This window comes from Mesoplodon bidens (assembly GCF_964165515.1).
Source record: "Mesoplodon bidens genome assembly, chromosome: 2".
In the NCBI taxonomy this organism is placed as follows: domain Eukaryota; kingdom Metazoa; phylum Chordata; class Mammalia; order Artiodactyla; family Ziphiidae; genus Mesoplodon; species Mesoplodon bidens.
In genome coordinates this window covers 97,226,217-97,246,061 of record NC_138177.1, presented here as the reverse complement: position 1 = coordinate 97,246,061, position 19,845 = coordinate 97,226,217, and the positions used below count along the sequence as shown (strand labels likewise).

The 19,845-nt window shown below is 36.7% G+C and overlaps 1 protein-coding gene across 6 annotated transcripts in view; it reads left to right on the top strand.

The window, feature by feature from the left end:
- CDC14A (cell division cycle 14A) overlaps positions 1–19,845 on the top strand; it is a 173,665-nt gene that overhangs the window by 126,406 nt on the left and 27,414 nt on the right. For all 6 annotated transcript variants that reach the window (XM_081226310.1, XM_081226309.1, XM_081226313.1 and 3 more), the window contains one exon: positions 10,514–10,673. In XM_081226310.1, the coding sequence (XP_081082436.1) occupies positions 10,514–10,673 (160 nt within the window). The remainder of the gene's footprint in view (positions 1–10,513; positions 10,674–19,845) is intronic.

The window sequence follows — 19,845 nt, the reverse complement described above, 5'->3', positions numbered from 1 at the left end:
TTTTCAGCTATTATGAATAAAGATGCTATAAATGTGCACGTACAGGTTTGTTCAAACATAAGTTTTCATTTCTCTGGGTTAAGTGCCCAAAAGTGCAATTGCTGGATTGTATGGTACGTGTTTAGTTTTATAAGAAACTGTCAAACTGTTTTCCAGAGTGGCTGTACCATTTTCCATTTTCACCAGCAGTAGAGTTTCTCTTCATATTTGCCAGCATTATTTAGCCATTCTGATAGGTGTGTAATGATATATCTTTGTGGGTTTGGCTTGCATTGAAATTGTAATTGTAAGTAATAATGAACAACTTTTCATGTACTTATTTGCCATCCCTATAACTTTTTGGTGAAGCATCTGTTCAAATCTTTTGTTTATTCTTTGAGTGATTTGTTTTCTTATTATTGAGTTTTGAGAGTTCTTTAATGTTCTAGGTACTAGTCCTTTGTCTGATAAATGGTTTGCAGATATTTTTTCTCTGTCTGTAACCTGTCTTTCATCCTCTTTATAGAATCTTTCACAGAGCAAAAGTTTTAAATTTTGATGAAGTCCGATTTATCAGTTTTTTCCTTTTTTAGATCATGCTTTTAGTATCAGATCTAAGATCTCTTTGCTTAGCCATAGATCCCCATAAGTTTGTGACTCCTTGTGAGTTACTTTTGTGTAAGATGTGAGACTTAGGTCAAGGTTCTTTTTTTTTTTTTTTTTTTGCCTATAGATGTCCAGTTATTCTGGCACCATTTGTTGAAAAGTTTATTTTCTCTCCATTGAGTTCTCCATTGAATTACTCCATTGAATTACTTTTACATCTCTGTCAACAATTAGATGGGCATATTTCTTTGTTCTTTATTCTGTTCCATTGATGTATGTATCTATTCTTCCTCCAATACTGTACTCTCTTGATACTGTACTTATATAGAGAGCCTTAACAGAAGAATAACTCCTCCCATTTTTCATTCTTTAACAAAATTGTCTTAGCAATGCCAGTTTCTTTTCTTTTCCATATAAATTTTAGAATAATCTTGTCCACATCTACCAAAGTATCGTGCTGCAATTTTGATGCAAATGTGTTAAATCGCTATATCAGTTTTGTGAGAATTGACATCTTTACTGTTGTTGAGTCTTCTAATCCATAAACACAATATGTCTTTTCAGTTATTTATATCTTCTTTGATTTCTTTCATCATCATTGTTTAGCTTTCATCATATAAGTCCTGTTTTGTTAGATTTACACCTAAGCATTTCAATTTTTTTGAGTGATTATAAATGATACTGTTTTTTTTAATTTCAGTGTCCATGTATTAATTGCTCATACATAAAATAAAATTGACTTTCTATCTATACTTATTTTGTATCCTGAAATTTAAGAGAGAGAGAGAAAGAAATGTGTGTGAATTCCTGGGGATTGCTGCATAGACAATCATGTCATCTACAAATAGGGAGAATTTTGTTACCTTTCCAATCTCTATGTCTTTTACTTCCCTTTTTTCCCTTGGTGCACCAGCTAGAACTTGAATAATTGTGGTGAAAATAGACACCCTTCCCTTGTTGCCAGTCTTGGTGGGGGAAAATATCCAGGCATTCACCATGAAATATTAATTGGAGGTTTATCAAGTTGAGGAAGTTCCCCTCTATTTCTGTATTTCTGAGAGTTCTTATTATGAGTAGGTGTTGAATTTTGTCAAATGCTTTTCCTGCATTGATTGATATGATCATGTGATTTTCTTCTTTAGCCTGTTAATATGGTGGATTACGCTGATATTTTAAAAATATTGAAGGAGGGCTTCCCTGGTGGCGCAGTGGTTGAGAGTCCGCCTGCCGATGCAGGGGACATGGGTTTGTGCCCCGGTCTGGGAAGATCCCACATGCCGTGGAGTGGTTGGACCCATGAGCCATGGCCGCTGAGCCTGCGAGTCCAGAGCCTGTGCTCCGCAACGGGAGAGGCCACAGCAGTGAGAGGCCCGCGTACCGAAGGAAAAAAAAATTGAATGAGGCTTACATCTCTGGAATAAACCCCACTCTATTTTATAAATGGGGAGTTTGCAAATATGATCAAGTAAAGGATCTCAGAGTGAAGAAATTATTCTGGATTATTCTGGTGGGTTCAGTGTAATCACAGGGACACAGGAGGAGTCAACTAGACAAGAAGGTGATGTGATGATAGAAACAGAGATTGGATTGAAGCTGGAGGACGGGACCATACACCATGGAGTATGGGCAGCCACTGGTGGCTGAAAAAGGCAAGGAAACAGATTCTCCCTTTATAGTCTCCAGAATGAACCAACCCTGCCAACAATTTGACTTTAGCTCAGTGAAGCTGATGATGGACTCCTGACCTCCACAGCTGTATAAAGTAAATATGTGTTCTTCTAAGCCACTAAGCTTGTGGTAATTTGTGATAGCAGCTTTGTTCAGAGAAGAAACTAATACATCTGTGTACATTGTATACATTTGTGTAGATAGTCAGTAAATATGTACAGTAAGATACACAGATCCTAATTTCAACATGTATATTCCAGACTTCTCTTATTCATCATATTTCTACTTTGGAGTATTTGATATAGTAGAGTTGCACGATTGACATGTTATTTAAGGAAGATTGGGCTGCAACAATGTATAAGGTGAATAGAATGGAGGGAGACTGTAGTCAGAGAGGCTAAAAAGGAGACTACTACTAAAATCAAGGGGACAGGGACTTGTCAAAGGGGCTGGAAGTTAGACCGAAGAATTAGAGATGGGCACCAGGGCATTTCAAGGAAATAAATCTCAGGCTTTGAAGACTGACTAATGATATGAGAAATGAAGAGCGTGATGTCAGTGATGACGTAGAAGCATGAATAAGTAACAGGTTCATTAGGAAAGAAAGAGGATTAAAAAGTTTTCTAATAGGTTTTCATCTGTCGAAAATGACTGAACAAGTTAGAGGGATTGTATTCTTTCAGAAGTGAAAAATCCAGTCAGTGCTTTTTAGATAATGTTAATTCTAAATCTGTGACTTTAGGAAAGCTGGTTCGTCACATCGTGCTAGTCCTTGAACACCAAAGTGTACCCAAGTGTTGATTTCTATGCCTTGAAGAAATCTTCCTCTTAATGTCACCAGCAGTAAGGGAGATGTTTATTAACATCCTTGTGAGCTGATGAATTTATGTATTGGCGGATCAAGACAACCCTTTTGTTATGGACTGAAATTTTATATTTAAATTTTTTTCTAGGATATAAATAAAGCTATTTGCAAAACAACCATCAGGTGTTTTTCTTTTACTTAAAGTTCATATTCTTAAGCTAAAAATACCATTCTGCACCCAAAATATGTCTTCTACCAAATATCCTCAAAGTTCTTAAAATGCTGCACAAACATGCCTCTTTTATTACTGAGCAAGTCTAAACTCATCCTTGTCAGAGAGAGCCTGTAGAATATATATAGTATATAGACGGGATCAGGCTGCTTTTATGATTTGTTTTATTGAATATTCACTGTGTGATACTATGCTGACCTCTGGATCATGATCCATTGAAGCTTTCATTCATTAGAAAGGGATCCTTGAGGGACAGGTATGCAGTTCCCCTGGGGACTTTCAGCTCACAGAGATCCTTTACTTATGGGAACTGATGTGATGTTGTTATTGTTTTTATTTTTTAAAATCCTCTTGAGGCAGTAAGAACTCAGAGCTTAAATCTGGATTCTGCAGGAAGTTCTGTATTTGCAAAGTAGAGCTTCCACTTTGAATGAAGTTATCTTTAAGAAAGCAATGTTGTGGCTGAACTCTTTTGTTCCTAAACCCATAAATCAGAAATTGCCCCATTCTGCTTTATTATCATAGATATTTTCATCAACTTCCTGTAAGTTGGATATTTTTCAGCATTGTAATTTAGTAATAAGCCTTCGGTTATCTGCAGTACTTCTCAGATATTAAAGTGTGTAGCATTCATTTGGGGATTTTGTGAAATGCACTTTCCAACAAGCTCCCAGGTGATAACTATGCTGCTGGTCCACCAACCACATTGTGTAACAAGAGTCCGTGGCTCATTTTTACTTGTAGATATCAGCTTATACAACATTTAGTTTGGTGCTTATGGCATTTGGTTAGTTTCACAATTGGATTGAACAATAGAAATTAATAGTTCAACCATTGGTTTTTATTTCAGGAAATTACTAAAAATAAGATGAAGAAAACCTATTCAAGAAAATGGAAAAGTACTTAAAAATGTCTAACAATAACTGCTTGAGTTTTAAATTATAATTTATTTATAGTATTTTTTTAAGATACATGGGCTAGGTCAAGAAATATGGATTAAATTTTTTTAATAATCTTTTTTGAAGATGTAAGAACTTGTCTTTCCTAAAATACAGTACTTAAAATTTGAAATATTGTGAACAAAAGAATTTAAAATAATAATAGACAATATCGTGATTTGTTTATCAAACAAGCACATTTCATAGGTTTGAGTTTGCACTGTTTATTTGACAGTCATATTTTTGCAGTAACACTCAGTTATATTGCTTTTCAGTATTTACTGTTGCATCATTTGATCCATTTATTGACTCTCAGTTGGCATTGAATCTTTTGGCTAAGCAAAAATAAAATTCTAATATGGGTCTAAGTAAAAAGGATAAGGTATATGTAAGAATTTTTGGCAATGATGGCATCAGAAATTTATCTTGAAATACTCATATCAGTTACTGAAGATAAACGATTGAATGGTTTTTGTTTTGTTTCCTTTTTTTCTTATTAAAATATGTTTTATTTGTTGACTGAATAGTGCTAGTTCTATGTTTCCTTTGTAAAAGGGTTAGAGTTGGAAAAACAAAATGTAAGCCATAAAGCATTAGGTTTACTTATAAAGTTTGTACTTTGGTATGATACCAGTGATCTAGGTCCTTATTGTGAGGTTCTATCCCTAAATGAGAATTAGCTAGTTGAATCTTTTTGGGAATTCCCTAAGTCATTTTCTTCTCTCTTTGTGTATTTCAGAATCAAGAACTTTTCCCTACACCCTCATAAATTCTTTCTAAGCATCTTCCTACTAAATCTTCCATTCTTACTCTCCAAAGTAAGAGTAGAACTCCTTGAATACCTGTCTCCTTCCCACTCCCTGAATCTTCCGTACGGCTGTCTAGTCTGTCTTCCTTTGATATCAGGTTAGACCATTTTATTAGCCCAATTCTTTAAACCGGGAACTACTCTGTTTCCATAAGAGCCCTGGGGCAGTGGAAGGAGGCACACAGGGCAGATTGGGGCTCATGTCACAGCTAGAGGAGGCCTAGGTCGAGCTAGAAAGTTGGTTGGGTTTCTATATGAAATGACCAAATGGTGGCTTTGGATGGACACTGGGGTCAGGGTTAGGTCGTACTAGAAAAATATGTGTCGAGGATGGAAGAAGTGATGAAGAGGAAGAGTTAGGATGGTGTGGAGATGGGATTCGGTTACAGTCAGGAAAGTGAGAGAGAAGAGATCAGCCACAAACAGAAGAAGCTGCACTGTGGCTGCCACTGTGTTCTGAATTCAAAACCAGGAATATTTGTAACAATGCAACTGACCTGACTTTCTTTAGAGGAATTTTAAAAGCAGTTTTTTTTTTAAAGACTCATGAAGGTTTTATATCAGAATTAGCTATGACTTGGCTCATAATGAGGCCAAGTTAATTGTTTGTTTCCTTATGTCCCCGGCTTGGCTAGCCCAAACCTGACTAACCTAGGGCCAAGACATGGCCAAAAATAATGACCCTAGCACTGGCTACTTTTCTCAACAAGACTCTCTTCAAAGTTACTTCAAAGCACTTGTTCTTTTTTGGTAGAGGGTCAGTTATGTCACGCTCTCTTAGAAAATGCACTACTTTACTGGGGGATTTACTTTGAGTTGGTGTATTAGTGTCACAGGATTTGATTTTTAAATGCTGAATACTTAAAAATACATGTTTTACTTCTTCTGTTTGAGATGAGGCTTTTAAGGAGTAATAGACATCACAAAGCTAGTGTGGTTTCCACTGTCATTAAAAAGGTATTTGCGTGAAGTGCTGCTTTTTCTTAAGGAGCACTTGAGTACAGCATCGCTCAGCAACACATAAATCAACTTTGACACCTTATCATCTGTATATTCAGGTTTAAATCAAGTCTTTCCAGTGATGGGACAGATTGAATCTTTTAAACTGAGCAAGTGAAAGGTGTCATGTTGTCATCTTCATCTTTAGGTTGGCAGCAAGTTTATAACATTTTGGAATTAGAATTTTTTTCAATTTATCTTCTTGGGCCTCCAGCTTCTCTGCTTCTGTTCCCTCTTCATGTTTTTTATAGCTAAATATCCTTACAGGGTCTTCCCTTCAGTTCTGAGACCTAAGGTAAGCCCCTTAGCATGGTGCGCAGAGCTTGCTTCCCGTCTCCTCTCCTATGAAGCAGAAGGGCTTCAGCCAAGCCAAACAACAGTTTTCCATACATGCTGTGTTCTTTGATATCACTGTTTCTTCAAGCCCACATTGTTTTTCTGTTGGGGAATACTCTTGCTGGCTAAGCCCTGCTCATCTTTCTAGATAATGTCTGGATTCTCAGACAACTTCAGTCTGATTCTTTCAGTTTGAGTTAAGGGCCCATTCTCCTAGGCTCCTAAGCAAATCTTGGTCATAGGGCTTTAATATTGGATTTCAGTTGTTTACTTTTCCCATACTAACCTGGGAATTTCTTTTTTTTAATTTATTTAATTTATTTATTTTTTATTAATTTATTTATTTTTGGCTGCATTGGGTCTTTGTTGCTGCTCGTGGGCTTTCTCTAGTTGCAGCGAGCAGGGGCTGCTCTTCATTGCAGTGCATGGGCTTCTCATTGCGGTGGCTTCTCTTGTTGCAGAGCACAGGCCCTAGGCACACGGGCTTCAGTAGTTGTGGCTCGTGGGCTCTAGAGCACAGGCTCAGTAGTTGTGGTGCACAAGCTTAGTTGCTCCACGGCATGTGGAATCCTCCTGGACCAGGGATTGAACCCGTGTCCCCTGCATTGGCAGGCAGATTCTTAACCATTGCGCCACCAGGGAAGTCCTGGGAATTTCTTGAGGGACAGGAATTCTGTCTTATCTGTTTATCCCTGTCCTTTCTGTGTGTTTCATGTAGCTGATTTTTTTTTTTTTTTTTTTTTTTTTTTTTTTTTTTTTGCGGTACGTGGGCCTCTCGCTGTTGTGGCCTCTCCCGTTGCGGAGCACAGGCTCCAGACACACAGGCTCAGCGGCCATGGCTCACGGGCCTAGCCGCTCCGCGGCATGTGGGATCTTCCCAGACCGGGGCACGAACTTGTGTCCCCTGCATTGGCAGGCGGACTCTCAACCACTGCACCACCAGGGAAGCCCCCCATGTAGCTGATTTTTTGATTATCTGTGACAGGGCTGAGTTTTCTTTCCTTGTGAAGAAGTAGTTCGTTATTACTGAGGGGTTTTGACCAGAGGCCCAAGACCTCTATTATTTATAAATTTAAGTTATTTTTTGAAGTATCCATACTGTGCCAAGGGCTGTGCTTTTGTTTACTACTACTGTAAGGATATAGATTCAAGCATCATATAAAAGGTTATGCTAGATGTAACAGTAAGTGAAAAAAGTTTGGAGGAGCAAAAAATTAAAGCAAGAATTTTTGAAGATACAAAGTATCAGGAAGGCTATTCCATGTTTTTTTTTTTTTTTTGAGGTACGCGGGCCTCTCACTGTTGTGGCCTCTCCCGTTGCTGAGCACAGGCTCTGGACGCACAGGCTCAGCGGCCATGGCTCACGGGCCCAGCCGCTCCGCGGCACGTGGGATCTTCCCAGACCGGAGCATGAACCCGTGTCCCCTGCATCGACAGGTGGACTCTCAACCACTGCGCCACCAGGGAAGCCCTATTCCATGGTTTTATGAAGATTTCCACAAGGGGAGAAAAAGTTAAGAAGAGTTCATTTTCAATACATATTTTTACAACTGGTATAGAAAAATTACCTCATCAATTTATGTATCCTAAGCTCCAGAAACACTCCTCAGTAGTTTGCTTCCAAGAAGCAAAAAAATTCTGCCATGATAGAAGGTAGATACTGCCATTACTCCTTAGTGAATTGGTGTGTGTGGATTTCTGGAATTTTAATTTTATTCATATATTTAAAAATTCACCAAATTTTTATTTTAAAATTTAATGTATTTAGAAACATTCTTTAATCTAGTTTCAATTTTAGAACAATGTTAGGAATGAAAAGTCAGTCTTGTATGTGGACAGCGTTTTATATCTATAGTGGCTATCTATATCTGCATCATATCTATCTCTACATCTATATCTATGTATCTGTACCCATACAGGGTGTCTCAGAAATTATATCTAAAGGTATTTCTTTTTCTCTTTTGCTTTATTTGGAAAATATTGAAAAATGAGCAAAAAGTAAAAGAAAAACAAAATTTCTTATTTGAAAGTAGGGTAGGATATTATATTTAAAATAAAGAAAGTCCCTCAACCATTCAGTTCTACCCTATGCTGTTAACATTTGGGCACTTCTTCTCCTGACTTCTAAAGGTGCTCTTGTTAACACAGTGTAGTCATGTGCTGCCTGCTATCTTTTATGATAGCAACTTTAAAGGTTCCTTTTCAAAATTACTCTATCTTTGTTCTGCTCTGAGCTATATATGTATTTATTTATTTTCAGATCATTTATTTTTTACGAAAGCAAACAAAGCACATTGTTTTTAAAAAGAGTAAAAAAGTGTAGACATTATGTAGTAGAAAGCAAAATTTTCCTTTGTCTCTGTTCTTCAGGGTAACTCATTAATATTTTGGCATATAATCTTCTAAATAACTGTGAACTGTGAATTGTAACCTTTTTCCCTTTTGTTTTTGTTTTTTAAAAACAGGGTCACACTTTCCACACTCTGTCACTTATATTATTCATTCACTAATGCTTTATTTCATGTCTGCTCTTCCCTGTCACCACATGTGAGTCCATCCCAGGCTTTTTACTGACTACATAATATTTCACAGAATAGATCTACTGTAATTTAATAAGCTGTTGTCCATTAGGGTGTCTCTATTATTTTGCTATTACAAATAATATTGCAACAAGCATGTTTGTATCTTGTGCACAAGCATGTATTTCTGTAGTGTGATACCTACATATGGATTTGCTTGGTTGGAGGGATTGCATATGTAAAGTTTTGCTGTAATTTAAAGGATAAACTTTTCTTCAAGACTTTCAACAATTTTTAACTGTAAACAATAAAGTTCTGATTTGAGAATAAACATGGTTTTAAAGGAAAGATGGATTCCTGTTTAAAAGGAAAGATGGATTCCTTTCCTGAGGGCTCAATGAGACAGTACATTTCAGGGAGGGTTATTTGTTTTTCTCCTCATGTTTTAACCTGGATTTTCTGTGATATGTCGAACCTCTGAGAGAAAGTATTACTCGGTCTTCCTGCTGCTTTACAAAAGAAATCTATGTTCTTATTGGTGGCATCTCCCTGATAATGCTATTATTTCATTGCATGTTTGTATTCCTTGTGACGAACAATAATGTTTTTGGTTGAATTCTAATCTGTACAGTATGGTATAGTACAGAACAAAAACTGTTCTGTGGGGTAATTTATCTTAAAAGAAATACATGAAGGTGACTTGATCAATAAAAATAGTAGCCCCAGATTGTCATTTTACTTACACATTTAAGTTCTTTTCTTATAACCTTGAAAACAGTTGTAAATATGTCTTGTTTGAATAAAGGAAAGCTTATAGATGAACGTCAAATACATTTTCTTTTTCCCAGAGGATCATCTAATTGAGGCTATAAACCTTATTTTTAGGTTATAAGAGTGGGTTTGTAAAGTTATATGTTCATAGCTTTTCATGATACCACATACAATTAGGTGTTTGGTACTTTTTTAAGGTACTATGTCCGTCTAACTTAAGTTTATTCACTTACACATCTTTGAGTCCATTTCACTCCAGCTATTTTTACAGATGTATCAAATTGCTATTTGAGAACTATATTACAGATTCCAAATTCATGTTTAAAAGACAAATTGGCTCACTATCTTTATGGCTGTGGAATTTGTTTTAAACACTGAGAATCTTAATAGTCAACCCATGTAGGGCTATATAGGCATATATTGGAAGAAGGGTTTTGTATTTAATATATAACTTTATTTTTTTTTGAATTTTATTTTATTTATTTTCTTATACAGCAGGTTCTTATTAATTATCCATTTAATACACATCAGTGTATATATGTCAATCCCAATTGCCCAATTCAGCACACCACCATCCCCACCCCACCGCGGCTTTCCCCGCTTGGTGTCCACATGGTTCTTCTCTACATCTGTGTCTCAATTTCTGCCCTGCAAACTGGTTCATCTGTACAACTTTAAATAATTTATTTTGGCATTCAGAAAATGACTTTATTTTTCTTTAAGACTTCATAATCTTTCTAGTCTGATCTGCAAATGTCTATCTGCTAATCTTTTTGTCTATAAGATATACTTTTGAGGAGGTGATACTCATTTATTTCAAAGATTATTTTGTTTCTTTTCTCCTTTTTACAGGAAACAGGCATCGTTATGGGTCCAAGGAGACATTTTCCGATCCAAACTGAAAAATAGACCATCCAGTGAAGGAAGTATTAATAAAATTCTTTCTAGCTTGGATGATATATCTATTGGTGGAAACTTATCTAAAATACAAAACGTGGAGAGATTTGGAGAGGTAAGCTTTTTCCAGGAAGATTTTCGTGTCTCCTTAAGACTAACGTTCTGCATTTCTTTGTTTCCCAATTGAACACATATAACATAGCCACATCTCTTCTCTGAATGCTGCAGTACTAAATTTTTAGGCATGGAGTCAACGCCTATAAAGCAATAATAAAAGCAAAGAAAGCAATTATCCTTAAAAGGAAAAAAAGCTGTTATTTAAGGAGTACAATTATAAAGGAGTCTACTCTGGTTTGGAAAATACTTACAAAAAAGAAATAGAAAAGCAAACTTTCTCTTTGAAAATGGAAATAGATATCAACAAGAAAAATCTTAATGGGACAGTTGGATATTACATACCACAAGTGGTACATTGAAGCCTCAAATTCATGATTTCTAAAGTAAGTCCAGAGTTGAAAACATAATCAGGGGCAACTTTTCTTTTTAAATTGAGACTCCATTATAAACAAGCCACTTTAAACAATTGATATACATCATCTGATTTAATCTCCATAACTACCTGGTGAGTTAGGCAATATTATCTCTATTTTATAATAAGGAAATTGAATATTAGAGAAGTTCTAATCTCAGTTTCAGAAACATGATTCAGTCCAGGTCTATCTGATTTCAAATCTGTATTTTTTTCTATTACACCTGCTACCTCAATAAAAATGGTAGTGATTCACTAAGAATTAAGATCATGGGCATTTTTGGAGCTAGAAGCAACCTTGAAAGAATTTGTTCTAGTTTCCTCTCTTGTGTGGATCAGAAACCCGGGTCACACAAAATTTTTTACTTGCCCAAGGTTACAGAGTTTTCAAGTAGTGGGGCCACCTTAAGAGCTGGTAGTCTAACTCCTAGTTTAGCTCTTTCTACCACAATATGCCTGAGGTGAAGCTAAGCACCTAGTTTATATTTATATTTTTATGTCACTAAAGGGGCAAAAAAGCTATTCAAATATTTAAGCAGCAAGTGTAGATTTACATTCAATTAGGCAGTGACCCATTAGACATGGACAAGGACCTTGAACAAGCTTAGCTCTCAAGGATGGAAAGAATGCATCATAGCTCTGTTAGGTCAACAATTGGCATCCCAAACAGATTTTTTTTCACCAGGAAAGATAACAAGAGTGCCTGGAGATAGGGAGTGTTTTCTTCAAGAGGAAGGATGGGGACTGCTGGAGGAACTGAGTTTTCAACCCTGTGGTATGTTCTCCAGGACAGCCACTGATGAAGTGGCTAAGTTTACTGGTTTGAGTCATCTGTCCTGACCAAGCGTAAATCTTATTAGCCAAGGTCGTGTTGATGTTCAGAGCCTTTGTAGACCTTTTCTTGTCTCTGTGTTATGGTTTGGCCTTTTCAAAGCAAACAAAAAGGATCTGGACTGACATTTTAATGAGATAATGTAGCTAAACAAGAACACTTTGTTGCTCTGGTCAGCATTTCCTCCCCAGGTTTGAGTTCAAGTAAATAAGGCTTTTGAGTTATGACCTCTGAAGAGGCACATGTGAAACCCATCCATCTATCTGAGAAATATATTTATCTTGCAGGAACATAATGCTTCTTATATAATAATCTGTATTAAATTAACATCTGGTAGTTAGAACATTTCATTCTTATACTTTTTTAGATCCCAATTTGTTGAACTTGAGACTGATTAACATTTATTTATCACTGGAAGGGTGATGAATGCAATATGATTGAAATTTAAAATAAGTCAGTTTTAAATATGAGCATATATTCAGATGTTGGCTGTTTTACTTCCTTCCTATTTCCCACCCCCAAATTAATTACTTAGCTCTCATTCAGAAGTGCTATTATTTTTTAAATTAGAAGACAGAAATGAAAGAGTTCAGAAATACTAGAGAATGATGGTGTGGTTAAGATTGTAGACAGTGACATATCTATGGGTTTTGGACGACTTTATAGTTAGGTGTTGCTTTGTGCAAGTACCTCTTCTGATTCTGAGCTTTTTTATTGCTATGCTTATCTGGTGCTGTCTCCATGAATATGGGGAGTTAGTTTACTCAAGTGAGTGTAACAGAGTTAGTGATTTCTTTATCATTCTTGTGAATTCCAATTGGGAAAATACGTCAAGAATGCTGCAAGGGTTTTAATGTTTCAAGTTCTATACCAATGTTCAGGATAGAAGCCCATGGAAATTCTGGATTTATTTAGTTTATATACAGAGAAAGTGCAAAAAGCCAGTGTTCTTCTAGAGGTTGTTTTTTTTTAAAGTCAAATTAAAAGCAAAGATAGCAAATTATTTTTGGATTTCTATGCCTACAGGAATTTTCCTGTGATTGGTTATTAGGAAGCTTGGGAAGCTCCGTAGTTACCTGATTTGGGGAGCTTGAATGTATAGTTTTTCAGTGCTTATTGGGTGGGTAAAAGGAAAATAATCAAAAGTATGAACCAGAATGATTCAGGCCATAGTAATGGAGTAGGTTGTGGCTTTAATGAATTCTCTTTGCCTGATTAGAGTTATGAGAAATCTTTTAAAAATAGAGGCTTTTCCTTTATTGAACCTGGTCTTCAGTGCTGGGCTAAGAACTATGAAATGTACACAGCCCATCCTGTGTGTCTGGAGTGGGCTCCCTGCTTCATGCCCCTGCCTTGCACTGTCCTTTTCCTCCATGATCCTTACCTCACCTTCCTTGCTGGGCAATACGCTTTGTAAGGATGGAGGCTTCTATCTGCCCTCATCATAAGTCTATTCCTAGCCCACAGGGCCTTTGTAAATATTACCTGAATGAATGAAGACTGACAGTTTCACAGAAAACAAACAAGAATACAGACATGAAACTGGCAATAATCCAAGCTATCCAAGGGTAGCATATGCTCAAATATAAAATAGTACCAGCAATAAGTGCTCATTTTGACACTGAGTGGCCTTAGGATCCATTCTGTATTGGGGTTATTAAAAAATGGCTTTAAATGGAATCTAATGCACTTTATTTAAAGTGCCAGATGTATAAGGAGTTAAATGAGGAGCTTACAGGGCAACAACAACCACCTAAATAGCACCTACTATGTGCCCGGCACTGTCCTAAGCACTTTATTACATGGATTAATTTTAGGCCCTAGAAGAGCTATATGAAATAGGCACCTTTACTAGGTCCATTCCACAGATGACATAGCTGAGGTAGAGCAAGTTAAGCTGCCTGCCCAAGATCACAAAGTACAGAGTGGAGTTGTCATTTGAATTTAGGCACTCTGGCTCCAGAGTTGGCCTCTGACCCTGAGGCCTCTCACTGTACTATGCTGCCTCTCCACTGAGTCCTCTTTGTGGCTCTAGTACATTGCATACAGTCATTTTGGACATAACCTTAGCCAACGTGTCCTAATAAATTTCTCCTGGAATTGCAATTGTTTTTATCCTTTTCCTACTCTAGGGTGATAGTTCAGTATTAGCACATCAGTCAGTATGTACTCTTGAGTTAGAGATATTAATTAGATACAAGTGCTGCTGATGTTTAGCCATGTTCACATTAATTGACAATCAGGTAAATAAGAGTGTGGTGTTTTAATTACATCATTGAGTTACCATGATTTATAAAATCCTTTGCCCATGAGCAGGGTACATCTTAAAAAAACATCTATGAAGTACAAATTAAATCTCTAAGGCCCTACTTTTAAGCACCTTTCTTTCCACTCTTGGGCCCACTAAGGCATTCCAGGCCCAATCTGAAAGCCACTGGGATCCACCAGAGGCTATCAGTAAGGGGAGTGACAGTACACAGATTCACCCTTTGAGGAGCTCACCCTGGCTGTGCTGTGGAAGGGGTGCTGGTGTCTGTGTGTGGCCCGGGGTGGAAGGCCAAGGAGTTGGTTATGAGGCAGTGGTCCGGGTGACAGAGGTCTGAACCAGTGAAAGGGAAAAGGAAGAGGAGACGAATTTGGGGAGCTCTGATAAATCCAAACTTTTTATTGATCAGAAACAACTTATGAAGATGACCTCTTTGCCTTTTTCCAACTTTTACATCTCATAGGTTTAACATCTGAGAGATGAAAAGAATTTTAGAGATGACCCAGTCATTTTTCCTTGCCAAATCATTTAAATCTGCTAAAAATTCCATTTTTGTCTTTTTCTTTCAGTCCTTAGACTTCTATTTTTACTTGTTTCTATTTCAAACTCTCCTTTTATGTCATTTTTCTATTATAACTCTTCCATCTTTATTCCGTAGTGTGCTATATTTCATCTTTTCTTAATGGCATACACAATGGCCTCCCTAGTAGTTTTCTCTGTTACCATTTTATTAATGGTAACATTAATAAATTATTAATGTGTTGGTCAGTAATTTATCCAACTGAAATCTATGGGCAGAATTTAATTTATTTGATTTTGGTTTTCATCTTGTCTGCATATAGAGAACAACTGGTGGAATAAAATACATATTCATATTTTATGCTATTTGTTCTTTAGCTAGACTGTCACCTATAAATAACAATATATGTAAAAATGCTCCTTCTTTATGTGTTTTAGTTGGCTCTTATTTTCCTATCTTTATGTAGGGCAGGCTTGTATCCAAAAGAAAACGCACTGATGCTCAGACCCTCCGGAGGGCAACAGGGGGTCTGAGAACAGACCCCTGTCCTTGGGGGAGCCAAGATATCAGGGTCTTCCCTGAACTAGGCTTCTTCACCATTGCCAGCAATCGTGTGGCTTTGTTTCAGGGGATCTGCTGCTTCCAGAGTAGCTGAGAGCAAGAGGGGGGCTGCACTGGGACTCTGGGGAAAGGGGCTGGAACCCAAGAGCACACGGAGGCCTAGGTTAGATTCTCGGCATTTATCGTTGTGACTTTGTTCATCGTTAGTCATCATGAGGAATGAATTTGATATAAAGAATGTGGTATAACAGTACCTGATGAGAAACATCTTCAAACTGCCCTCGGTCCACCAGTTCTTGGGATTGATTTATGCCTCATGACAAATGGAACTCTATTTTCTAATATACTTTTCCACACACAGGTGCTTGTGACCTAGTATATGTTATAAGTGCCCTAATAAATACAGGGGTTGGTTATATTCCTGTCTGCATGTCTTATTCAGGATTCCAGGAGACCAAAGTCCTCTTCTCTATAGTTTTTTTTCTTTTTTTAAAAATACTTTTTATTGAAGTATAGTTGATTTACAATGTTGTGTTAATTTCTGCTGTACAGCAAAGTGATTCAGTTATATATATATATATATATATATATATATATATTCTTTTTTTAATATTCTTTTCTATTATGGTTTATCATAGGATATTGAATATATACAGTGCTATACAGTAGGACCTCATTGTTTATCCATTCTATATATAAAAGCTTGCATCTGCTAACCCCAACTTCCCATTCCATCCCTCCCCCAACCCCCTCCCACTTGGCAACCACCAGTCTGTTCTCTATGTCTGTGAGTGTGTTTCTGTTTCACAGATAGGTTCATTTGTGTCACATTTTAGATTCCACACATAAGTGATATCATATGGTATTTGTCTTTCTCTTTCTGACTTACTTCATTTAGTGTGATAATCTCTAGTTGCATCCATGTTGCTGCAAATGGCATTATTTTGTTCTTTTTTATGACTGAGTAGTATTCCATGTATATATGTACCACATTTTCTTTATTCATTCATCTGTTGATGGACATCTAGGTTGTTTCCATGTCTTGGCTATTGTGAATAGTGCTACTATGAACACAGGGGTGCATGTATCTTTTTGAATTATAGTTTTGTTGATATATGCCCAGGAGTGGGATCGCTGGATCATATGGTAATTCTATTTTTAGTTTTCTGAGGAACCTCCATACTGTTTTCCACAGTGGCTGCACCAACTTACATTCTCACCAACAGTGTAGGAGGGTTCCCTGTTCCACATCCTCTCTAGCATTTGTTATTTGTAGACTTTTTAATGATGGTCATTCTGACCATTCTGACCAGTGTGAGGTGGAACCTCATTGTAGTTTTGATTTGCATTTCTCTAATAATTAGTGATGTTGAGCACCTTTTCCTGTGCCTATTGGCCATCTGTATTTCTTCTTTGGAGAAATGTGTATTTAGGTCTTCTGTCCATTTTTCGATTGGGTTGTTTGTTTTTTTGTTGTTGAGTTGTATGAGCTGTGTATTTTGGAAATTAAGCCCATGTTGGTTGCATCATTTGCAAATGTTTTCTCCCATTCTGTAGGTTGACTTTTCTTTTTATGGTTTCCTTTGCTGTGCAAAAGCTTGTAAGTTTGATTAGGTCCCACTTGTTTATTTTTGTTTTTATTTCTGTTGCCTCGGGAGACTGATCTAAGAAAACATTGGTATGATTTCTGTCAGAGAATGTTTTGCCTATGATCTCTTCTAGGAGTTTTATGGTGTCCTGTCTTATGTTTAAGTCTTTAAGCCATTTTGAGTTTATTTTTGTGTGTGGTGAGAGGGTGTGTTCATTGATTTACACACGGCTATCCAACTTTTCCAATACCACTTGCTCTAAGAGACTGTCTCTTTCCCATTGTATATTCTTGCCTCCTTTGTCAAAGATTAATTGACCGTAGGTGTGTGGGGCTTTTTGTTTCTTAATTTTGTAATTTAAATGTGTTTTGAATAACATTGTATATAACTATTTTTGTCAAGAGTTTGAAGGCTGTTAATCATTTACTAAGAATTTTATAACTCATATAGTTTATATTCTTAGTCCTAAAAATGGCTAAAACTTCTTACAATAGCTACAGAAATAAAATAAGGGGAGATAGGTTGAGGCAAAAAAACCCATGATTTATATTTTACCAGATTTTTTTCAGACCTATACTGTGTGTCCAGATCTTTTCCCCTCCCTCCTCCTTCCCCAGGTCCTGAGTTCCAGGCAGTTTCTCCTACCTTAATCCAATCTGTCATCTCTCACCAGACCACTGCTGTGCCCCCGGACCCCAGTCTTGATCTCTCTGAGTTATTCTCCTCACATTAATCAACTGGGAGGAAATATTTACAACACATTCAAATGAAAGTTTTTTTTTAATTTTAATGTAAAGAACTCTTAAGAAATCAATGTGCGGCTTCCCTGGTGGCTCAGTGGTTAAGAATCCACCTGCCAATGCAGGGGACACGGGTTCGAGCCCTGGTCCGGGAAGATCCCACATGCCGTGGAGCAAGTAAGCCTGTGTGCCACAGCTACTGAGCCTGTGCTCTAGAGCCCGCGAGCCACAACTACTGAGCCTGCGTGCCACAACTACTGAGCCCACACGCCTAGAGCCTGTGCTCCACAAGAGAAGCTACCACAATGAGAAGACCGCACACCACAACGGAGAGTAGCCCCTGCTTGCCTCAACTAGAGAAAGCCCGTGCACGGCAACGAAGACCCAATGCACCCAAAAATAAATAAAGAAAATAAATAAATTTATAAAAAAAAATCAATGTGAAAACTCCATGTACACAAATAAAACAAAATGGGGGCCCTTATGGTTGGTAAATATAAAAAAATGTGCTACTTCTCTAGGAATGAAAGAAACACAGATGCTATTTATGCTTATCAACTTGTATGAGATTAAAGAAATGTATGCAGTATTAGTAAGGGTTTGGGGATTAAAAAGCTCTTAAACATCGCTAGTTGGAGTTTAAAATGGTGTAGCCTTTCTGGAGGGCGGTTTGATAACATGTAGCAGGAGACTTTAATCTAGCAATTCCAGTTCTACGCATTTATCTTAAGGCAATAATAATAGGACAGCATTCAGAAACCATGTGTTTATAGAAGGATGTTTGTTGGAACTGTTTACAGTGATGAAAGGCAGCAAACAGCCTGACTTAGGGCAAAATATATAAAATTTGATACATCTCGACAATGGAATTTTATGGAGCCATAAAACATGATAATGCAGAAGATTTTAAAAATTTACCCTGAAACACTTCTGTAGTATATTTAAGTGAAAAAGTAGGTTACAAAGCAGCATGTATAATTCAACCTCCTTTTGAGAGGAAGAAATGTGTCGGTGGGGTATGTATAGCACAGGGGAAAGTCTGGAAGACTATATGACAGAATGCTAATGTGTTTTATTTTTGATGGTAAGTATGTAGGTGGCTTTAATTTTTTTTAATCTCTTTTCTGTAGTTTGTTGTTACCTATGACAAACAAGTATTATATGGTAAAATATATATATTTTTTCTTTGGAAAAGACATGGTTTCCTTCTCCAGAGGTTGAGAGCTGGGACTTAATATATAATGTTTTCTTTTTCTTTGAGAGCCAGTGTACCTAAGTAAACTCCTTAAGGAGCTTAAGAAAAAATATATTAATTCTGGGTAGTTAGGTACATGGCTGGCTGTTATATCATTTTCTTGTTTTCTACATGTTTGAAATGTATTATAATTTAAAAATTTTTCACCTTTAAGGTTTACAATAAAGTGGGAGAAATAAACACATGTAAAATAACTATAATATAAATATACTGTTACTTTCTTTAACTGTATATTTTAAAATTAATTTTTATTTTAGAAAATAATATATGACCACAGTTTTAGAAATATCAGAAGTATTGAATTCTGATAAAAAATCAGTTCCCTATCCCACCTTTCTGTATCCCCAGACCCATTCTCAAACGGGAGAAACTTGTAAGCAAATTATACTAATATTTTCACTGCCAAATTTCTAAATATCTTGCTATAATGCTACTTTTAAAAGCTTATCAATTTCGGACATTTTTCTATTGTCTGCTGATTATGGTAGATAGGATTAGTTCTCCTACCTTGTTATCACCTCTACTTCCCCTGGCTTCCCAATATAGCTATATTATAATTTTTGATTAAACCCAAATAATGTATACATTATTACTATGTGAATATTGCTCACTGTTGAGCTTAGTAGCCCACTATGACTGATTTCTTTGTTGAAGCTCCTTTTTTTCCCCTAGAGTTATTTGCTCTTTTTATTTGTATAATTTTCTATATATCTGGGAAAAGAGAATGCTACTCTCCCCCCCTCCCCAAATTGTGCCAAGCAATTTAAAAATTTTTCAAAATCTCAACACAGCAAAAAAATCTTACCAAGTCCGTTGTTTTCCTGAAGACACTTCTGCCTTCCAACCTGGACTAATTGTTCTACAGCCCAAATATAGAGTTCTGACCCAAGGCCTTCTCTTCACACTTCTCAGTTGGATCCCTAATTTTCCTGGATCTCATGTTGTCTTCTTTCCTTCTCCTGAAGCATATCCTATAATAGTTTTCGCAGAAAGAT